General features: G+C 58.7%; 1 protein-coding gene across 1 annotated transcript in view; it reads left to right on the top strand.

Moving 5' to 3' along the window:
• Nucleotides 1-854: 854 nt before the first annotated feature.
• Nucleotides 855-20,278, top strand: part of ANKRD52 (ankyrin repeat domain 52) — a 24,406-nt gene continuing 4,982 nt past the window's right edge. The window contains exons 1-27 of the mRNA XM_075075549.1: nt 855-976; nt 3,689-3,772; nt 6,248-6,326; nt 7,562-7,632; nt 9,349-9,549; nt 9,674-9,761; nt 9,916-10,058; nt 10,223-10,435; nt 10,552-10,630; nt 11,229-11,343; nt 11,432-11,514; nt 11,603-11,720; nt 12,678-12,746; nt 13,080-13,220; nt 13,415-13,492; nt 13,822-13,933; nt 14,578-14,649; nt 15,100-15,301; nt 15,731-15,818; nt 15,954-16,071; nt 16,316-16,535; nt 17,177-17,264; nt 18,145-18,228; nt 18,428-18,573; nt 18,780-18,862; nt 19,367-19,449; nt 19,698-19,789. Of these exons, the coding sequence (XP_074931650.1) occupies nt 950-976; nt 3,689-3,772; nt 6,248-6,326; nt 7,562-7,632; nt 9,349-9,549; nt 9,674-9,761; nt 9,916-10,058; nt 10,223-10,435; nt 10,552-10,630; nt 11,229-11,343; nt 11,432-11,514; nt 11,603-11,720; nt 12,678-12,746; nt 13,080-13,220; nt 13,415-13,492; nt 13,822-13,933; nt 14,578-14,649; nt 15,100-15,301; nt 15,731-15,818; nt 15,954-16,071; nt 16,316-16,535; nt 17,177-17,264; nt 18,145-18,228; nt 18,428-18,573; nt 18,780-18,862; nt 19,367-19,449; nt 19,698-19,789 (2,977 nt within the window). The 5' untranslated portion in view covers nt 855-949. The remainder of the gene's footprint in view (nt 977-3,688; nt 3,773-6,247; nt 6,327-7,561; nt 7,633-9,348; nt 9,550-9,673; nt 9,762-9,915; nt 10,059-10,222; nt 10,436-10,551; nt 10,631-11,228; nt 11,344-11,431; nt 11,515-11,602; nt 11,721-12,677; nt 12,747-13,079; nt 13,221-13,414; nt 13,493-13,821; nt 13,934-14,577; nt 14,650-15,099; nt 15,302-15,730; nt 15,819-15,953; nt 16,072-16,315; nt 16,536-17,176; nt 17,265-18,144; nt 18,229-18,427; nt 18,574-18,779; nt 18,863-19,366; nt 19,450-19,697; nt 19,790-20,278) is intronic.

The raw sequence follows: 20,278 nt of genomic DNA, 5'->3' as shown, positions 1-20,278 counted from the left end.
ACCCCCCTACCTGCTGGAACTGCGCAGCCCAGCCCAGCGTTAAATCAAGGAGCCCTTGATTTAACGCTATTCCCAGGCAGGGGATGGATGCGGGGCGTCCAGGGAACGCTCCCAGCCTGCCTGCTGGCAGTGGGCTCTGTGAGGGACTGGGGAGGCCAGAGGCAACTGGGGAGTGGGTAAAGTGACCCCAGCAAGTGGAAAGTGCTTTAGTGCATCCCGGGTGTTTGCGAGGGCAGGCGTGGACTTGGCAGCAGCGGGGACGCCGGCGGCGTGGCCGGGTGAGTGGGCGGCGGGGCAGTGAGCGGGCAGGGCTGCCCCTTGCCCCGACACCGAGCTGCCCTGCCAGTCCCGAGCTTCAGCATGGCTCGGCCACCGGCACGGCAGAGAGAAGGCGTTGTGGGGCAATGCCTGCACCATTGGTGCCGTCGATGCCCCAGTACCGGCTACAGCTGCCCCGGGGGGACGGTCCCAGCCGGTGAGAGCCCGCAGACAGGGCAGAGGTGGCACGGCTCCTCGGCAGCGGCTTGCCCCCAAGCCCGGGTGGCACGACGGGCTGCTCGCCTGCTGCCCCTGCCTGGAGGCCGCGGGCTGGATCTTGGCCGGGGTCCCTGGGGAAGCTGCTGCTGGGGGCGGCCCGGCGGGGAGGGGGAGACCTGGGGCTCCCCCGGGCCCGGGCCGGGGGCTCCCGCGGGGGGCCCGGCTGCCCTCCCTGACAACGAGGGGCCCGGGGCCGCCCTCACGCAGACCCCGCAGCGGGTCCCGGTGGCCCGGCCCCCCCCCTCCGCGGGCCCCGGCGATGGCGGCCGGCGGCGGCGCTGCGGCCCGGCGGCGGCGGCCGCTCCCCGGGCGGTGGGCGGGCCCATCCGCTCCCCGCCCCGCCAGCCGCCCGAGCGGAGCCGCCGCGGCCGGAGCCCGATGCCGGGAGCTGGGCGCTGAGGGCGGCCCCGAGATGGGGATTCTCAGCATCACGGACCAGGTACCGCCGCCGCGGCCGCCCGCCGCCCCCGCGCCGCGCCCGGCCGCGCCGCCACGCCAGCCCGGGGATGCGCGGCCTAGTGCGCGCCGCCGCCGCCGCCCGCCCGCCACCGGGCCCGGCCCGGCCGCCGCCCCAGGCCGCGGCCCCCGGCCCGCCGCCGCCCGGCCCGCCGCCACCTGCCGCTGGGGCCCGCCGGGCCTCCCGCCCCGCCGCAGCCCCGGCCCGCCGTGGAGCTCGCCCGCCGCGCTCCGCTCCGCTCCGCCCCGCTCCGCCCGCGGCCGCCGGGAGCCGGGCTCGGCAGCCGGGCCCAGCAGGGGCGGGACCCCCGGCGGGTGAGGGCAGGGCCCCGGGATGGGACCCCCCCGGCCCGAGGAGGGCAGGACCCCCTGCCCCGGCGAGCGCGGGTCCGCGGGAGGGACCCGTCGCCCCGGGACCCCTGCCCCGGCGGCGGTGGGACCCCTGGGACAGGGCCCCGTCCCGTCCCGGGGTCTCTGCGCCTCCCGCTGCCGCCCCCGTCGCGTCCCCATCGGGTTCTGGGTATGCCCCTGGGCTTTGGGGGGTCCCCACTGGGCTTCGGGGACGCCCCTGGGGTGCAGGGTGTCCCCACTGGGTTTTGGGGCTGTCCCCATCGGGTTTTGGGGACCCACCCCGGGAGTGCAGGGTGTCCCTGCTGGGCTTTGGGGTGTCCCCATCGGGTTTTGGGGGGCCCCCCCTGGGGCACAGCGTGTCTCCCACACCGGGGTTTGAGGCAGCCCCCACCCTGGTGCCGCCGGCACGGGGTCTCGCCTGGGACCCCCCGACCCTGGGCAGCCCCGTCGCCTTCCCCCGGCTGGGAGCTTCTCCTGCGCTCGGATGCTGCTGCTCTCGTCCCCACTCCCGTGGGTGGGTGGGTGTGTGTCTGTACCCCATCACCAGAGCAGTGATGCCCAGCGCCGCCTTGGCTTGGACGTCCGCTCTTCCCCGTGCGTTTTACATAAACCGCCTTTATCCACCTCGATTTTGGAGCTCGGGGCTGTCGGCCCCTCAAAACCAAATATTTATGCCTGCCTCTCATCCCCCGCTCCTGCGGTATCGTTAATATAGCAAGTGTTTAAAGCCTGGCAGGGTGGATGAAGGAGGGGAGGGGTGAGGATGAGGGATTGATCTGTGATTTAAATAGAACTTTTTTTTTTTGGTAACCAAAACATTTAGCTTTCCCTGTGAATGGTGGGTGGGTGTGTCAGACCCAGCACTGCTGCAAACCGCGCGCCACTGAAGACTGCTCAGGGCATAATTATCATCTGCGATTCTTTGCCTTTTTTTTTTTTTAAAACCTTTTTTTTTTAATGTCTAACGAGTGATGCTGAGTCTGCTGCATTCCAGGGGAATGACTCACACGTTCCCTCTGACCCGGGATGTGTTCCCCATGTTTAACTGCTTTTACTTTGATGGTGGGGTGAGCAGATGAGCGTGAGGTTGGCTGGGCAGTAGGGTCGAGAAGGGATTGCCTCGGAAACGAAGCTCTGTTGTTCCTCTGAGAGGTCAAGATAAGCGGGGCTCACCAGTTTTGGCTGTTAGATCCAGCCTTAGGCGTGTGGGCAGAGCTGGAGCGGGTCTGCCAGGGCTGCTGCGGCTCGCTCGGGGTTGCAGCACCCTGGACTTGCCGTGCATAAAGCAGCAGAAGCTCGGGCAGACGGAGCAGGGAGGCATTGGGTTTGGCAGCGATCATGGGGTGCTAAGCGCCGAATGGATCTAGAGCACTGCGGCTTCTGCCCCGAAGGACCTGCTGCATGAAAATGGTGTTTTTAGGCCTGTGAAACAAGAAATGGGGTGCAGGGTTCTTGGGCGATGCCCGGAGCTTGGGCAGCACCTAACCCACCGACCTGCCCCGCTGCACGAGCGGCTCTGGCAGCTCAGGCTGTCGGTCCTGCAGCCCACGGCACCGGCTGGCTCTGTGACTGGGGCTAGGGCTCTGCTTCTGGCTTTTATGGAGGTCTGCTAGGTAACTTCTTTGAGATGTGGGCAGCAGGGAACAGGAGGAGCTCGAGGCTGGGCTTCGCCAGGCTGGGCTTTGCCAGGCTCTTTGTGCCATTGGAGCCAGCATAGGTTGTAGGTGTTTCTCGAAAGATAGGAGAGCAGCAGTAGGTACGCATCCTTCTGCTCCTGCAGAAGAGCATGAGGCGTCACCTAGTTGTGCCTTGGGAAACCTGATTCACTGTTTGCAAAGATCTGTCTCGTACCAGGCGAGCTCAGCCAGCTTGGAGGGAAGATTTTCTGGCTGTGGCTAAAGCTTTGGATAGTGGGAGCTGGACCTGCCTTCCCATGCTCAGGTGCTGCACGTGGAGAGCTAAGCCTCGCCACGGGCATGCTGCTGGAGGCTCTGCAGGTGGGCTGCTGGGGCCATGATCAGCGCTGTGCCTTGGACCTGGGAAGCAGGGAGGCTTTTCCAATGATTCCTTGGTCTGCTCACAAACAAACAACCAAGAAAATTACCTTTGCTGGCTTGAAAATTGGTCCCTGGTGCTGGTCGAGCCACAGACGCGAGGACGCTGTTGGGTGCTGCCGGTGGACTGGCTCTGGCAGCAGCAGATGTGGGGGGCTGGTTCGTGGAGTGGGGTCCTGGGTAAATCAGGGTGGTGCGAGTCTCTGGCATGCCATGACGTTGCTGGTTCTCCTCCTTCTCGCGTCCTCGAAGTGGTGCCACCTTCATGACTTGCTTCTCTTTCTTTGTAGCCTCCTCTGGTCCAAGCCATCTTCAACCGCGATATAGAGGAGGTGCGGTCATTGCTGAATCAGAAGGAGAACATTAATGTATTGGTGAGTGCTGCCTGGCCATGCTCGCTGCCCTTCCTTCACCCAGCTCTCCCCAGTTTCCTTCCCTGCCATGCAGTTCTTTAGCAGAGGGGAGGGCAGAAGCTCAGCGGTGAGAAGTGGGTGCCATCAAGGCGGGGGGCTCTTTTTGGCAAGGGTGGTCAGAGCTGGGGTTTTGAAACAAAGACTTCTGGATTCCGCTCCCAGCTTGGCCACCATTTGCTGCTCAGCTTTGTCCCATTGCCTCGATCTTGCCATCTGTACAATGGGGCGCGTGGAAGACCAGGGCTCCTGCCCCTCCCCAGGAGACGGTGAGAGCTTCCTAAAGCTCTCGGCCCTGCAGAGCATTGCTGAGAGGCTGTGGGGTGTGTGGGAGGACTTTCCTCAGAGGCTCGGCTTTGCTGCCATGCGAGTTTACCTTTTTCTTCTTTGGGATGGCGACCGAAAATAGTTTGGTGTGAACGCAGCAGGTCTGCCTTGTGATAAGGTTGTTCCCCGGGGGGAGGGAGGATTTGAGCTGCTCAGCAAAGCCAAGTTCACCTCACAAGCGTTAGGAAGGGTTTCCCCTACGCTCATTTTAAGCCTGATGGCAGCAGGTGGTTCTGATGCTCGTTCCAGAGCGGGCAGGGAGGCTGGGGAGGCGGTCGCCCGTTGGACACATCCCTCCGAGTCCTGCGAGTGGCCAGGCTGGCTCCTGGGGAAGCAGCCCTTGGTAGCCCCAGTCTGGTGGTGACGAGCATGGTTTGTCCTCACGTGGAGCGTGGGGACCAGGCTCCAGCGAGGGAAGGGGTGAAACCTGCCGTTGAGCGTTCCCATCTGCCTTGTCAGCATGCCTTCCCCTTGATCTGGTTTATGAGCTTCCCAGTAACAAATCAGTGGCAGATGTGCAGATAAGAAACGCAGCCTGCTGCGACGCAGGCTGGCAGGTTGGCCAGCCCTGACTGCACCGGCCCAGGTCCGCCTGACACGGTGGCACAGTGGGACCGGTGCCGGGTCAGCAGTTACCGCGCTCTCAGCCCAAAAGCTGGGCTAAGTTGTGAGCTCTAGGTAAGAGCAGCCTGTTCTGGTCCACCGTCTCGCTCTCCTCTGAGCTGTGGCGTTAACCGGGGCTCTGGTCTGCGCTGCTCCCAGCTGTGCCGCAGGCAGCTGCCGGGTTTTCAGCACGCTCCTGTTTGTTTCGCTGAGTGCTTGGTCAGGGCATTTGCCCGGCCCGACGAGCCAGAGCTGGGGCCGGGGCCAGTGCACACCCGATCCTCACGGTGTTAAACCCTGAGGTCAAGGGCGGCTGCTGCGGACGCTGGCCGGTGTCCCGGGAAGGTGAGGGTGGCCCCGCTCTGGTGCCCATGTGTCAGCAGGACTGATGACTCGATTGTATCTTAGCTTATTACACAGAGATAGCGTGGGGTTTTTTTTCCATGGCTGGTTCTGTTGGGGACCCAGCAGCTTTTCGTCTTCTCTTGTCAGGAGAGAGGGTTGGGATTGTTTTGCTGAGCTCTCGCGCAGCTGCTGAAGGAATAAAACCACGATTGTTAACACTTAATTTCCTTTTTGTGTGCAGGTTTAGAAATGTTGTTGCTTGTTCAGCGACCTGCCAGCTGGGTTTCACTTTCACATCCTCCTGCCTGGTTGTGCCAGCACTAGTTGTTACCCAAAAAAAAACCCAAACGAAACTACCACCATTTTCCAAACAGTTTTTAACCTAATGAAAAGCAATTACACTTTTCCCCCCCCAAACACAAAATCTGGGGCTTGAAACGAGTTGTGCTCATCTGGCTTTCTACTTGTGTGCTCCCTGGCTCTAGTACGTGGCATGTTCACTGAGGAAAGCCTGAACCAAATGCCTGGAGGCAGAGGTTACCCAGGGTCCGGCCCTGAGTAAACAGAAGTGAAAGGTATTTTTTCTTTGGCTAATCCAATCTAAGATCAGAGAAGGGCTTCTGCACCTTCCTGCCCTTCAGCAGCCGGCAGGTCTGAGTCTGGTTTCAGAGATGTCTATAATTCTGAGTGGTTTTTACTGTTGGCTGAGAGGATAAAAGTGCGCAGAATGGGACAGCCTGTGCACTGTCAGAGCGCGGCCAGGCTTTCATCTCGGATCGCAGAGTGCTTTGCAGACGTTCATTAAGTCCAGTAGCACTGGAGCCAGCTCGGGTGGCTCTCCAGGGAGTCAGTGGCGTTATGAAATGAGTGGCCAGGGCTCTCACAGCCTCCCCATCCTGTGCTGGGGTTATGGCCCAGGTACCCTCTGCTCTGGTCATCAGCTACACGCCAGCACCCATGGAGCTCCGGAAGGGCTGCGCACCCCTGCAGCACTGCAGGAAGGTGCTGGGTTTAAGCCCTTTTCTCCCTGTCCCACATCCTGAGATGGTGCCCGAGCTTATGGGGGTGTTGGGGCAGGCTGGAGTGGAGGAGGGATTGTGCTGTGAGAGATCTCCCTGCCCTCAAACCTCACAGACAGTTTTTGTTTCTTACATCCCTGCTCAGGACCAAGAAAGACGAACGCCGCTGCATGCTGCTGCCTACATAGGAGATGTTGCAATCCTTGAGCTCCTAATACTGTCAGGTAAGGGCCAAGGCTCAGGGCACTTGGCTCGAGTGCTGGCGCTGCCTTTAAGGCGTCTTTCTGATCTCTGGCCTTAGGGGTGCAGAGCAATAGTTTTTTGGTCACCCTCCAAGCAACCCTGTGCTTATGCTTAAGCTAGTGGGGCTGCAGCCAGGGGAAGATTAGGAAACGTTGCCATAATCCTAAGAGGTTTGTTCAGACAGAGAAGTGTCTTGGAACTGAAATAGCAGAGGTGGAAACCAATCCAGGAGGGGGATGTGTGCAAGATGTTAGAAGGAGGTACTGGAGGAGGGGATGCGTGCCTTGGAAACACCCTGAACTGCAGGATGCTCAGGGGAGCAGGGTTTCACTTGCTCATGGAGAGGGTTCAGCTAAAAAACAGGATTTTGCTCAGTTTTGGCTTGTGTTCCTCAACGTAGCTGCCCTTCGTTTCCCTCTGGAGACGCTCGGCCCTGTGCTTTGGTCCTGTGCCCGTGCAGCGCGGACAGGGGAGTCTCCTCGTCCGCCCTTCACCAGTGCAGCGTCTCAGGGCACCATGGGCTTCGCAGCTGCTTGCTGGTGCTGTGGGGAGCCCCGAGGCTGGCATGATCCTATGTGACCCTCACAAGGAGTGACCTGGGGGAATCCTTTGCTGAGGGCTTGTTAAACAGGATTGGGGATGTTCAACTCCATCTGCAGAGCATGGGATGCCCTTACGTGCCCCTTGCTGATGTTTTTCATGCCTGTGTATTCAGTTCTCAGCAGCAAAGAAAGGCAGGGGCTTCAGGGTCGTGGACCTAAGTGCTTAGCACAGGCCTGGAGCTGGGATGGCAGTAATCTGTCATCTTTCTTTTCTAATACGGAGGTGCAGCTCACAGTGACCACAGCTCACAACATCAAATGCTCTGTTTTTTTGACTCAGGTGGCCTTGTTTTAAACTAAGAAGCAGACTGCTCACTGGGTCTCTGTTGTGTTTTTTTGGCTCAGTGGGGAAGCTGGCACTCTGGGAGGTGTAGTCTCTTCCTTGCTGTGTCCTGTGCAGTGCACCGGCACGGTCTCCCAGGGGGTGTAGCTTCTTCCTCTTGCAGTTCACGGAGCCTGTCCTCACCTAAAGCTCAGTGCAAGGTCGCCTCTTGCAGCAGAACTGGGACTCTTGCCCGGCAGGTGCCTCAGAGGTGGCTGCAGACCTGCCCTGGGACTCTGGAGCCCGCAGCTGGTCACCTCTCTGTCCCCTGACCCCTTCTGTTCTTCCTCAGGTGCTAATGTTAACGCAAAGGACACTGTTTGGCTCACTCCGTTACACCGCGCTGCGGCTTCTCGTAACGAGGTAGGTTCCCTCTGGCTCTGTCTGCTCCTTGCATGGGGGTGGCGGGCACTGATGGGAGGGGGGACCGTTCTTCTCCTTCTCTTTTCCATCTTCCCTGTTTTTGGCTGAAATGGGCGTTCTCATTAGAGTGGAGTGGGGACAAATGCGTAATTCAGAGGCTGAAAATGAGAGCTGTAAAAAATCTGCCTGGTTCCCTTCCCACCACCCTTCAGGAGTGGGTTTTCCCCACAACGTCCTCCTCCCCGCCTTTACCCTGGGCTTTGTCTAATCCAGCTTTACATTTCTTTGAGGGATACGGGGCTCTCACCCTTTCTCTCAGGAGCTGATTCCAACAGATCTTGTTGGAAAGATTTCCTAACATTTAGCTTTTGTGGGCTTAACTTCATCCCACTTAAGTTTGTCCTGTTTTGAGTTGCTGGAGAGCAAGAAGCTCTGTGGTCGTGTTGGTTGGAGCCAGGGGATCAGAAGCCCTGACTCTGACACGCAGGACAAGTTACCACATATCGACTGGTTGCATGAATTCTCTTAATTGGGAGAAGACACGGGATGAAACACATTAGTGTAAACCTCTACTAAAGGCGTTTGCTGTGAGCATGTGCAGACAGTTACTGTGGGTCGCTAAAACACGGGAACTCAGCAAGCCGAGACTGTTTTGCTGTCAGGTCTGAAGTGCTGCTTGTCTGTGAATTTGAGCACGCTTGTTTGCTCCTCTGCCTCGGCTCAGATGTGCTGGAGAGTCTCCTCCCTCGTGCTGTTCTTCCCCAGGGTGCTTGGCACAGAGCTCTGCCAGTGCCCTGCATGCCCGACTCCTGAGAGGAGCCTTCCCGAAATGCCTGTGTGCTTCACGGCTTTTCCTGCCTAGAGCCTGCTCTCTAGGATTGCTGGGTCTATGCACTGCCTGGCTGTGCTTCTCCCGGCCAGGAGTGGTATCAGCTAGCCCTGGGAGAAAAGAGCCATGGGGCTGGGATCGTTGGAAGCCCTGCCCCAATGCTGCATGGAAGTGGGCAGCCTGTAAACCGTAGCAAGGAAGATGTGGGGTTGCAGCAAACAGCCTCTACCAGCAAAATGGGGAGATAATTATAAAATTTGGGTCAGTGGGTCACATTTGTCATCCCCCAGGCGCTTTGTACCTCGTGAGTCATGGATGAACACTCACTTACAGTTAAATCACGTGGCTCGGAGGTATTTCTCCCGTGCTGGTACCCCTGTGCAGCCGATTTTCACAGCTGCGCTTGGGTGGGATGAGCCCAGCTCAATCAGGTCCCACACACTGAACTCCAGCCTGGAAGGAGCTGGAGCAGCCCAGGGGAGGCCTGGAGGATTTGGGTAGGGAAGATTCCTTCTCCCTGCTCGTTCCTAGAACCTCTCTCACGCTGTCTTTACCTCTCTCACCCTTTCTCTGTGATAACACGCTGAAACACAGCCATACATGGGCTTCAAAATGCCATTGAGGACACGAAAGCCAACAAGTTGTTTCCTTTGACAGAGTAGGGAAGAAGCTGTACTTGTGAGCGTGCGGTGCAGTTTCACACGCAGGGGCAAGGGCCGCAAGGGCAGCTCTGGCTCCCGGGGCTGTAGGCTGGTATGGGTCTGGGCAGCCCCGTGTGTGCTGAAGGCATGAGGTGGACCGAGCTGCGGCTTCCCCCACTTGGCTGGAGGGCGCCTGCAGGCTCCAGCAGGTTGGGTTAGAGCTCTGCTTTCCTCTGCTCCTGCTAGAAGGCACTTCACCTCCTCCTGAAGCACTCGGCAGACGTCAATGCCCGCGACAAGTATTGGCAAACGCCTCTGCATGTCGCCGCTGCCAACCGGGCCACCAAGTGCGTGGAGGCCATCATCCCCCTGCTGAGCACTGTCAACGTCGCGGACCGCACGGGCCGCACGGCGCTGCACCACGCCGTGCACAGCGGCCACCTCGAGGTAGGCCAGAGGGGTTTGGGCGCAGGGGGTCCCGCGCCTGTCCCCCTTCCTGGGTCTGGGCTTCGCAGGTGGCGAAGGCAGGGAGGCTGATGCCTTGCCCCTCTCACTACTTCTCCCCATCTAGATGGTGAACCTGCTGTTGAACAAAGGGGCCAGCCTGAGTACTTGTGACAAGAAGGACCGCCAGCCCATCCACTGGGCAGCTTTCCTAGGTAGGTTTTCTCCGTGAGCATCGGTCCGGTTTCTTCTCCCACATTGCTTGCTGCCTACAGATTCACCTTTCAGGGCTGTGGGGCTCCCCACAGGCCGCTGTGCCCAGTTCTGTTTTCTGGGGTCCCCTGGCTCTTACCGCTGTCTCCTGGACAGGGCATTTGGAAGTTATGAAGCTGCTGGTGGCCCGGGGAGCTGATGTGATGTGTAAGGACAAGAAGGGCTACACCCTGCTGCACACCGCGGCAGCTAGTGGCCAGATCGAAGTCGTGCGTCACCTGCTGAGGCTGGGAGTCGAGGTAAGACACCCTGTGGCTGCGAGCAGCATGGGCTCGGGTGCAGGCCAGTCTGGAGACAGGAGGAGGAGAGGGTGCTGGGTGGTGGCAGGAGCCCTGGCTGGTTCTCAGCTGCCTTTTTTTCCTTCCTGAATCTCCACATTCTCTGGGGTTTGTTGCTCCCACAGATTGATGAACCAAATTCCTTCGGTAACACTGCACTTCACATTGCCTGTTACATGGGCCAAGATGCCGTGGCCAACGAGCTGGTGAATTACGGCGCCAACGTCAATCAGCCTAACGAGAAGGGCTTCACCCCTCTGCACTTTGCTGCCGTCTCCACCAATGGGGCCCTGTGCCTAGAGCTCCTCGTCAACAATGGGGCCGATGTCAACTTTCAGGTCTGGCACTGAGGGGTTGAGCTTGGGGATGGGGAACGCGGGGACCCGCTGCCGGAGGGGAGGGCTCAGGGAGGGTGGTGGGGAGCCGGATGCGACGTCTCTTCTGCTCTCCGCAGAGTAAGGAAGGGAAGAGCCCTTTGCACATGGCGGCCATTCATGGACGGTTCACGCGTTCGCAGATCCTCATTCAGAACGGTGAGTGGCTTCTCCCCCAACCCTGGGTTACCCCAGCCTTTCCTTGTGCTTCTCAGCACCTGCCTCCAGGACCTCCCTGTGTGTTTACTTGGAGGGTTTAAGAGCTCTACAATTATCACTCAAATCCACTCTGTGCTCTTGGGGCTATTGCCGGTAGCCCTGTGCTGCTCTTGCGGTGGCAGGGAGCGTGCGTGCCCTCAAGGGCAGCAAAGTGCGGACCAGGGGACTGAAATTCCAGCCAGGTCAGAGCTGCTGCAGCCAAAGAACATTCCCACTGCCACATCCAGCCTGAAAGACAATATCCTTGTAAGAAGGCTGCAGGCTTGGCAGACACCCCGGGGGTTCAGCTGGAGACCTCCAGGGCTGAATGCATCCCCTCCTGGGGCAAGGGGGAGGGATCTAATGCCTCAGGTTTGCAGGATGCAGGAGGGCTCTCAGCTCAGAGAGCAGTTTACCGCTCTCCTTCTGCACGATGGTGAACGGACTCGCGTTATTAGCCGTGTTCCTGCGATGGGGATGCGGCTGTCGGAACAGCCTGGGCTGCTCGGGGCTAGAACACAGAGACCCGCTGGCAAAGCACTTGGCTTCTCCTTTCTAGGCAGTGAGATTGACTGTGCTGACAAATACGGCAATACCCCCCTCCACGTTGCTGCTAGATATGGCCACGAGCTGCTAATTAGTACTTTGATGACGAATGGTGCTGACACTGCAAGGTAAGGAAGGAGTCTTCCTCCTTCTCCCTGCCCTGGGCTGGAGGGTGCAAGAATGATCCATCCTGACTCCCTTCTCGTCTCCTGGCAGGCGTGGGATCCACGACATGTTCCCTCTGCACTTAGCTGTTCTCTTTGGATTTTCAGACTGTTGTCGTAAGCTACTTTCCTCAGGTGAGTGGCTCGGCCGCCCCTCCTGTGGCGGGGGCAGTGGGGGGACCCTCGAGCTTCCCCCTGACTCCCTGCCCCTCCTGTCACCCAGGTCAGTTGTACAGTATCGTCTCCTCGCTGAGCAATGAGCACGTGCTGTCTGCAGGCTTCGATATCAACACGCCTGACAACCTCGGGAGGACTTGCCTCCACGCTGCTGCTTCTGGAGGGTGAGCTGCGCGTGGGGTGCTGGTCCCACATGCTGTGCAGGAAGGTCGCTGCCTGCCCCCAGCCCAAACCGTAACCCTCCCGTCTGCCCCTGAGCTACAGCATGGGCAGTCCTGTGCAGTGCTTTGGTCAGGACTGGGAGTTGGACCCCTGGGGGCCGTTCCCAGCCCCGAGAGAAAACGGAGGCGTGACTTCAAAGCAGGAATGAAATGTGGGAACCTTTTGGCCCTGTTCTGCCCCTGACTCCGTGACTCATCCTAGTCGTCCCCCTCCATGGCTGTTTCCCCTTCTCTGAAGGCTAAAGTGCTTCCTTGGCTGGGGGTTCACGAAGGTCTCGCAGGCTGATGCCTGAAAAGCAGCAGGGATTTATCTGGCTGTGTAGGTGCCTTGTATTGTTTGCCAGAGAGTTCCATTTCGTGCGGCGTATTGAGGGCGAATGTGTCTGCAGCGATACGGCAGAGGTGCCAGGGTGCTATCAAGGACCTTGTTTCTGTTATGTCTGTACGATGCTTGAGAGCCAGTCACGGAGCCGTCCTTCGGCATCGCAGTGCCGTTACCCTGCCTGAGCGGCGGGAACAATGCACTGACGCAGAAGCCAGAAAACCTAGATCTTTTCTGTAGCATGAAATCCAGTGCGTCAGCTGCACTAATGCCATGGCTAATGTCTTTCTATAATTGCCTGGTTGTTTGAGAGCTCCATGCAGTGCAGGATAGCGCTGGTAAGGCAGGAAGCATGAAGGGTTGTTTCACTGGAGAGCAGGGAAGAGCTTTGTGTATGCAGCATCTAGCCATGGCTGCAGCTTTTACGCTGCCCAAAGATGACAAACTGAATTGAGCTTCGGCACATACAGGCTGTGCGGGTGAGAAGCGTAGCTGTCTTGTCTGCAACTAGGAGGAGTTTGTGTTGCTTCTGTGGTCCCTTCTGATCTGTGTCTAACTCGTCTCTGTGCCTCCTGTAGGAACGTTGAATGTCTTAATTTGCTGTTGAGCAGCGGTGCTGACTTGAGGAGGAGAGATAAATTTGGAAGGTAAGTGTGCTGCAGGCCTTGCAAGGTTGCAGGGGTGATTCCTCCAGCCCTAATAGAGCTGGAGAGCACCGAACCTGGGTTTGTGTTGGGATATTCCCAAGACCTTTGCTGCATTTGGTGTCTAGAGCTGCTTCCTTCACTCCCTCCCTCCCCAAGGGGCCCAGCTCTGGCTCTTTAGAGGGAGCTGCTGACCCAAACCCTTGAGCCAGAGCAGGGCGCAGCTCAGCAGCGGGGGGTGGCTGGCTCCCTGGGTCCTGCCTTGCTGCCAAGCGAGTTTTCTCCACCTGTGACAGGCGGCGCTGCTAAGACCCCCTCTCCCTTCCCCCTTCCCAGGACTCCACTGCACTACGCGGCTGCCAACGGCAGTTATCAGTGTACGGTGACACTGGTCACGGCAGGAGCCAGTATTAACGAGGCTGACTGTAAAGGCTGTACCCCCTTACACTATGCTGCTGCTTCGGACACGTACAGGAGGTGGGTGTCTCGGGGGCGCACGCTCCCGCTGCTGGGGCTGGAGAGGAGGGCACGCTGCTGGGCGACAGTGCTCTGCTGTTCCCTGGCCACCTCCCTGCAGCTGGTGCTCAGTGGGTTGTGGAGAGGGGAGTGCTTCGAGGAGCGTGGGTAGGAGGGGGTAATCAGCAAACTGATGCAGGTCTCTGACCTTTCAGAGCAGAGACTCATTCAGGAAACAGCCATGACACTGATGAGGAGCCACTGAAGGAGTCCAGGCTGAAGGAGGCATTCTTGTGAGTCCACACTGCAGCCCCATCTGGCAGCTGTTTGTTGTTTACCCCTTCCCCAGACCCCTGCATGCAGTCGCTAGAAGTACCTTGCTTCTGCTTACGCTGAAGTGAGCAGTGATGCCTTGGAGGAAACATCTGCTGACTTGATTCTCGAGGCAAACCTGGCCATGGCTTCCTGGTCCTCACTTCCAGTGGGCTTTGCATGCGCTTCATGTCTTGAGGAGATTAGTACAGCACCTGCTATGGGATGAAAGCAGAGGGGGGTCCCTGCAAAGCTCTGCATCTCCAATCTCCCCTTTGGCTTCACCTCCCCTTTCTCCTGCCCATTGCAGTTGTTTAGAGTTCTTGCTGGATAATGGTGCTGACCCATCCCTCCGGGACAAGCAGGGGTATACCGCTGTCCACTATGCAGCTGCGTACGGCAACAGGCAGAACCTCGAACTGGTGAGTGAGCCAGAGAAAACCCTCTGTGCTGCCAGGATAGGGGGGAAGCCTCTCCTAAGGAACGTGTCAAGCCCTGTAGTGTCCAGATGTGGCTAAAGGACTGTGTGTTGTAGGCACTACGGCGTCAGGGTTTGCCCAGGAGGAAGGGAGATGGGTGTGATGAAAAAACATAGGGAGCCTTGGGGAGCCGTCGTGCTGGGAATACCATGGAGGAAAGACCTGCGCTTGAGAGAAAGGGGCTTTGTTACCCAGCAAAGGGTCATGTTTGGATGTCTTGCTTAAATCCCTGTCAATAGAGCTAGGTTGGGCTTTTAAAAGAAAGTCTGGAGACCTGTGCCAAGGAAGAGCTCTTGCAGTACAGAAAATGCCTTGTAACTGTCTGAAATGCCTGCATTGTTACAGAGCAAGCTTGCAGCCGTGCGGGTATAGGAAATCATATGAGTAGTGAATAGCAGGGGCTTGATGTGACTGTCTCTGCAGGGCCCAAAGCCAGGTTAAGGAAGGTCCCTTCCTGAAATTCAGATCATTCTGAAGCAGATGAGCAGGTTTTCTAATCCCTCTGCAGCCTGCTGGTGGACAAGGGTGTCTGTCGAAGCCTCCGTGAGTCCAGGATCAGTTATGGTTTTGTGTTGTTGCTGTTGCAGCTCCTGGAAATGTCTTTTAACTGCCTGGAGGATGTAGAAAGCACCATTCCAGTCAGCCCTTTGCACTTAGCTGTAAGTACGGCTGGCCCGGTCCCAGGGTTGCGGAGGGCACCTGGCTCCGTGCGGGGCTCAGGCTGAGTCCCGGAGAGGTGCCTGCTCCTGGGCAGCGCGGGCTGGGTCCCTGCAGGTGTCGGTGCTGAGCGCGGGGCGAAGCGGGAAAGGCGCTGGGGAGCGGCTTTCCCCATAGGTCGTCGGTCAAAGTCCCTTGGGTTTGTATGTTAAACTATTTGCTCTCTCCAGAGCTTTCTGATTGCTGCTGTTTGGAGTCATCTCCCTTGTTTGAGTGGGAGGGAGTGGGAGTGGGCAAGGGCTTTGCGTGGGACTGGGGTGCAAACAAGAGGCAGTGGCTGGGCAGGAGCTCATCTGGCTGGAGGGGCCCAGGGAGCAGGAGTTGTCCTCAGCGGGGACTTCTGGGTGCAGTCTCTCCAGGGGCTGCTTTAACGTGGTCTGCTTTGCCCTCAGGCCTATAATGGTCACTGTGAAGCCCTAAAGACACTTGCCGAAACCCTCGTGAACCTCGACGTGCGGGACCACAAGGGGCGGACAGCACTGTACCTCGCCACGGAGAGAGGATCCACGGAGTGCGTGGAGGTGCTCACCAGCCACGGCGCGTCCGCTCTGGTGAAGGAGAGGAAGAGGAAGTGGACCCCTCTCCACGCTGCAGGTGACGGAGGGCAGACGGGGCTGGGGGTGGCGAGGGAGCGTGTCCAGAGCCCTTCCAGCCATCAGTGCCACCGCTGCCGAGGATGTCTGTTCCCCTGGGGAAGGGGCTGTGGTGTAGGATGATGCTTAGAGGCAGGATGGGGCCAGTGCAGCCTGCTGTGATGTGCCAGCAGAAGCTGCGGGTCCAAGTGGCTCAGCAGCGGGTGGGAGGGAAGACACCGGCAGCTTCTGCGCACACGTGTCTTCAGCTCAGCCCGTGCACGTGCTAATGAATCCTGTAGCCTGGCAACCACATAACGAATTTGCTCAGCCCCGTGCGCCTGGCTGCTGAGCACAAGCCCCTTCCTTTGGTTTGCGGCGGCGGCTGGAAGGAGGGGGGACCTGTCTGTACGTGTGTGTGACTCCTCCTTTCCTCATGCGTCGTCTCCAGCTGCCAACGGGAACACGGATTCCCTGCACCTCCTGATAGACAGCGGGGAGCGGGCAGACATCACCGACGTCATGGACATCCACGGCCAGTGAGTTTGTCCGGATGTTTCTCTTGGGATCTGTGCGGCACAGGGTCAGGCCTCTTGCGGGGTGGCTGGGACAGGGGAGAGAGGGTAATGCCTGAACGCAGCTGATTTCCAAGCCCACTCTCCTCCCCGCTGCAGAACCCCACTGATGCTGGCGATCATGAATGGCCACGTTGACTGTGTCCACCTCCTGCTGGAGAAGGGATCCACGGCCGATGCAGCAGACAAGAGGGGAAGGACCGCCCTGCACCGAGGGGTGAGTGCGTCCCTGGGACCAGGGCGGGCCTGGGGTCCCGCAGCTTCTGCTCGTCCTCCTGAGAGAAGGCTGCTTGGAGAACAAGCAGGTGGTTTCTTTTGTTGCAAGAGTCCTGGGTGAAAGAGCCCGTTTTCCCTTCCTGAGATGCAGCATTTCAGAAGGAAGCTGGGGAAGAAGGGGGTGGTTCTGTTGTCAATGACTGAAGGATGAGCTCTGACCTCCTGCTCCTCTTTCCTGGCCGCAGGCTGTGACAGGCTGTGAGGACTGCCTGGCTGCCCTGCTGGACCACGATGCCTTCGTTCTGTGTCGGGATTTCAAAGGCCGGACCCCGATCCACTTTGCATCAGCATGCGGGCACTTAGAAATCCTGAGGACCCTGCTGCAGGCAGCCCTCTCTACTGACCCTCTGGACTCTGTGGTGGACTACAGCGGTTACTCACCAATGCACTGGGCTTCATACAGTGGTAAGGACGTGGGCTGCGCCCCTGCCCACCTCTGCTCTGCTCCGGCTGTTGGTGGGGAGGAGGGAGCAAGGAAGAGCCAGGTTATCCCTCTGTCCCCCACTGCTCTGGGAGCCGTCAGCCCAGCAGCGAGTTCAGCTTGGTGGGAAGGACAGCACATATCTGGGAGGGAGGCAGGGAGTTTTTCTCCCCCCACCAAGCTCCTTAAAAAAGAAATAAATATGAAAACAGCTATTATAGAACAGCAGAGGCTGCTTCCTCCAGGACTGCTGGATTTATAGGATTACTTGGCCATCACCCTGGCTGCAGGGAGTGGTGGAACTGGTACGGCCTCAGGAAAGGCTGTCTCAGCCTTTCAAAGGGAAACTAGCAATGTGGCTGTGAAGTCCTTCAGGAGACGGTGTGGAATTAGAAACCTCCTGAAGTGCAGCAGCTTTGCTGCCAGAGAGGACACAAAACCGCTGCCTCTGTGGGGGGAACGGGCTTTTGGGCACTTTGGTGCCACGGGTCCTGTGCAGCCTCTGGGGCCTCCGGCTCTTTGGACGTGGGCAGAACCAGAGGGGCCTTCAGTCCCTTCTTGCTCTGTTACAGGTGAGGAACCGCAGGCTGGGTACTGATGTACTTCTGTCCCTCTCTTCTCACAGGGCATGAAGATTGTCTTGAATTGTTACTTGAACACAATCCATTTGCGTACCTAGAAGGAAACCCCTTTACTCCATTGCACTGTGCAGTGTAAGTGGCGACTGGGACCTGCCCAGGGTTCTTCCCAGCCGGGTGATGGGGGAGATACGTGGTCTGCGTGGAGGAGCTCCAAACCCTGCCCTTCTTGCTGAGGGCTCTTTCCTGGGCAGCAGCAGCTCCTCGGGGTGGTACCACCTGCTCATGCCAGCTCCCCTGTGGCAGGGACGCGGTTGCTGGACTGCTGGAGGTCCTCGGGGAGCTCTAAAGCAGCTGTTGTGTTGGCCGTGCACAGCACAGCCAGGGCTGTCATGTACCAGACTCCCAAGCCAGCAGGCCTTCAGCTCGACGGAGCTACTGGAGCTGCTGAGGGCTGGTGGTTCAGCCCTTGCTGGCCCTCTTGGGGCCAGCTCATCTCTGCTCTTTGGTTATGGAGCATCTCAGGAAATCTCCAGGCTTCCCATGAGGCTCTGGGGATGGGCTCTGGTGGGAGAAGGGCTCCAGGTTGTCCCAGGCCGGCTTCCTCAGAGGTGTCTGGGGCAGCGTGAGCACGATTCCTGGGCTCTCACTGGGTGCAGAGAGGTTTGGGGCTGACAGTGATTCCTTGGCTCTGCAGCTGGCAGAGGAAGGCATGTGCTGCCCTGGGCAGCTGTGGAGGGATGAGGAAGGTGGAGGCATCGCCGCGTTCTGCCTGGGGTGGGCCTGGTGCGTCCATGGGACTTGTAGCAGCAAACAGATAGGCAAGGCTGTTGTCTGGCATGGTACTGTGTTTCCTTGAGTAATACTGAGAAGAGTAAATGGGTATTTTACCCTGAACAACTCCAGACCAGCTGCTGTTTGCATCCAAGCCCCAGGAGCATGCTGCTCGCTCCCACTGCAGAGGTGCTAACGCTGCTTGGTCTTGTTCTAACTTCCCTTCTTGTCCCCACTCCAGAATTAACAACCAGGACGGCACTGCTGAAATGCTGGTGGAAGCATTAGGTGCCAAGATTGTTAATAGCAGAGATGCCAAAGGAAGGTGAGCACAGGCTCGTCCCGCTCTCGTCACCCACTCCCCGGTGCTGCTGGGTGGTGGCTGTGACGCCCGCAGTGATTTCCTCATGACTTCCCACGGCACAAAGGGACTCTGACGTCCCCAAACCTCTCTGTAAGGCTGAGCAGTCTTGCTGGGGGTGGGTGCTGTGGCCTTGTCTTTACCTGCTCTCTCGTCTTCCCAGGACACCCCTTCACGCTGCTGCCTTTGCAGACAACATCCATGGTTTACAGCTGCTTCTGCGCCACCAAGCCGAGGTGGACATGACTGACAAGCTGGGAAGGACTCCCCTCATGATGGCTTCTGAGAACGGGCACACTGCAGCAGTCGGTACGTGGCCGGTAGCCGCTCCGTATGGGATGCAAGCCTCCCTGGGCCTCCCCGTAACTGCGTCCATGGGAACAGGGCCGCCCCTCTCCTCGTAGGCACGGCGGGATAGCTGCCCCTCTCCTGCCCCCTCGGCACATGGCGGCTGCCCCGCATTGCCGGGCTCTGTGCTGCTGCTGCTCAACAGCAGCTCCCCCTCCTCATTTCAGAGTTCCTGCTGTACCAAGCAAAAGCAAATATAACTGTGCTGGATGTCAACAAGAACACAGCTCTTCACCTGGCCTGCAGCAAGGTAGGGAGACGGACGCTCCGTCACGTGCCGTGATTGCAGTCACCATCGCCTTCAGCCTTGCCGCCTTAACGTGGCGTTGTCTGCCCGCTCCTGCCCGACCAGAGCAGAGGGCCCTGGGCTTGCTCTGCCTGCCTGCTTACCTGTCTTGACCTGTACAGATGCTCCTGATTCGGTTTGGAGCTGCTTAGGTTGTGGCACAGACCCGTCTGTATTTTTCCCTGGGGGACCCGCTCTCTGAGCTCGGTGTGCTTCCTGGGGCGTGGTGGGAGCGAGAGGCTTGTGGTCAGTGCGTCCGTGCAAAGAAGGAGATGCTGCAGAGGAGACGGAGGAGACTGCAGCTTCTCTTCTCAGGCCCTGCCAAAGTGTTTAATTGCTGTAGAAGGCTGGGTTTGGGGAATGTTTCTGCATCCTGAGGAATCATGTCCCATTTAGACAGCACCATGTCCCCTCCACTGTCCCTGCGTTCCTGCTCGTGCACTATAAACAGCCTGGTCTCCTTTCCAGGGTCATGAAAAGTGTGCCTTGTTGATCCTGGGGGAAACCCAAGACCTTGGCCTTATCAATGCAAGTAACAGTGCTCTGCAAATGTGAGTATTTGGACAGCTGGTACCAGTGGGGAGAAGCAGGGCTTTGCTGGGAGGGGGTGATACGCTGGCGAAAGGGCGGTGGTAGGAGCTCGGCTCCGGCTTGGCACGTGCAGGGAGCACAGGTGAGGTCAGGAACGGTCAAGCGTCTGCCCTTGAAGCCGCTTGCAGGGGCCCGTTGTTTTAGCACGAGGTGTTAAAGGCAGGTGGCTCGGCTGCCGGGTTAACGCTGCCTTCCCCCCGCCCCACAGGCCGCTCCACATCGCAGCTCGGAACGGGCTGGCCTCCGTCGTCCAGGCCCTGCTCAGCAGAGGTGCCACTGTGCTGGCTGTGGATGAAGAAGGTGCGTGCTCCTTGCGGGTGCCCGGGGGGGTTCAGCGTGATGCCCCTGGGGGATGGGGGCTGCCTGGGGAAGCGCTCAGCCGGGATCGGAAGGATTTCCACATCCTTTCCATGGCTGAGCAACATGTCTCAGCTCATGGCATTGCAGGAACAGCCTGGATGAGGGTGTTGGCACGCTGTGATCCCCTGTAAAAGCATTTCCAGGTCTCACAGGTGTTGGAAATATGTCTTTTGCCCCCATGCATCTTCTGGTGGCTGTCTGGCTCTCCTACCAGGCACAAAACCAGCCCAGCCTGAGCCAGCAATAAGCTGTTGACTCACTTGCAAGTTGGCAGAAGCTGGTTGTTGTGGCCAGAAGCTTTTTCTCCCAGTAGAGTTCTTGCTCTGCCGGAATACCTTTAAGTTGTGAAAAATATCACTGCGCCTGCCAGGGCTTCTGAGGCTTTTCATTCGTGTCCTGCTGATCCTGGCACACTTCAGAGCAGTTGCT

This window comes from Phalacrocorax aristotelis, chromosome 26, assembly GCF_949628215.1.
Source record: "Phalacrocorax aristotelis chromosome 26, bGulAri2.1, whole genome shotgun sequence".
NCBI lineage: Eukaryota > Metazoa > Chordata > Aves > Suliformes > Phalacrocoracidae > Phalacrocorax > Phalacrocorax aristotelis.
Note: the sequence above shows the minus strand (reverse complement) of the source record. Positions and strands in the feature narration are given on the sequence as shown.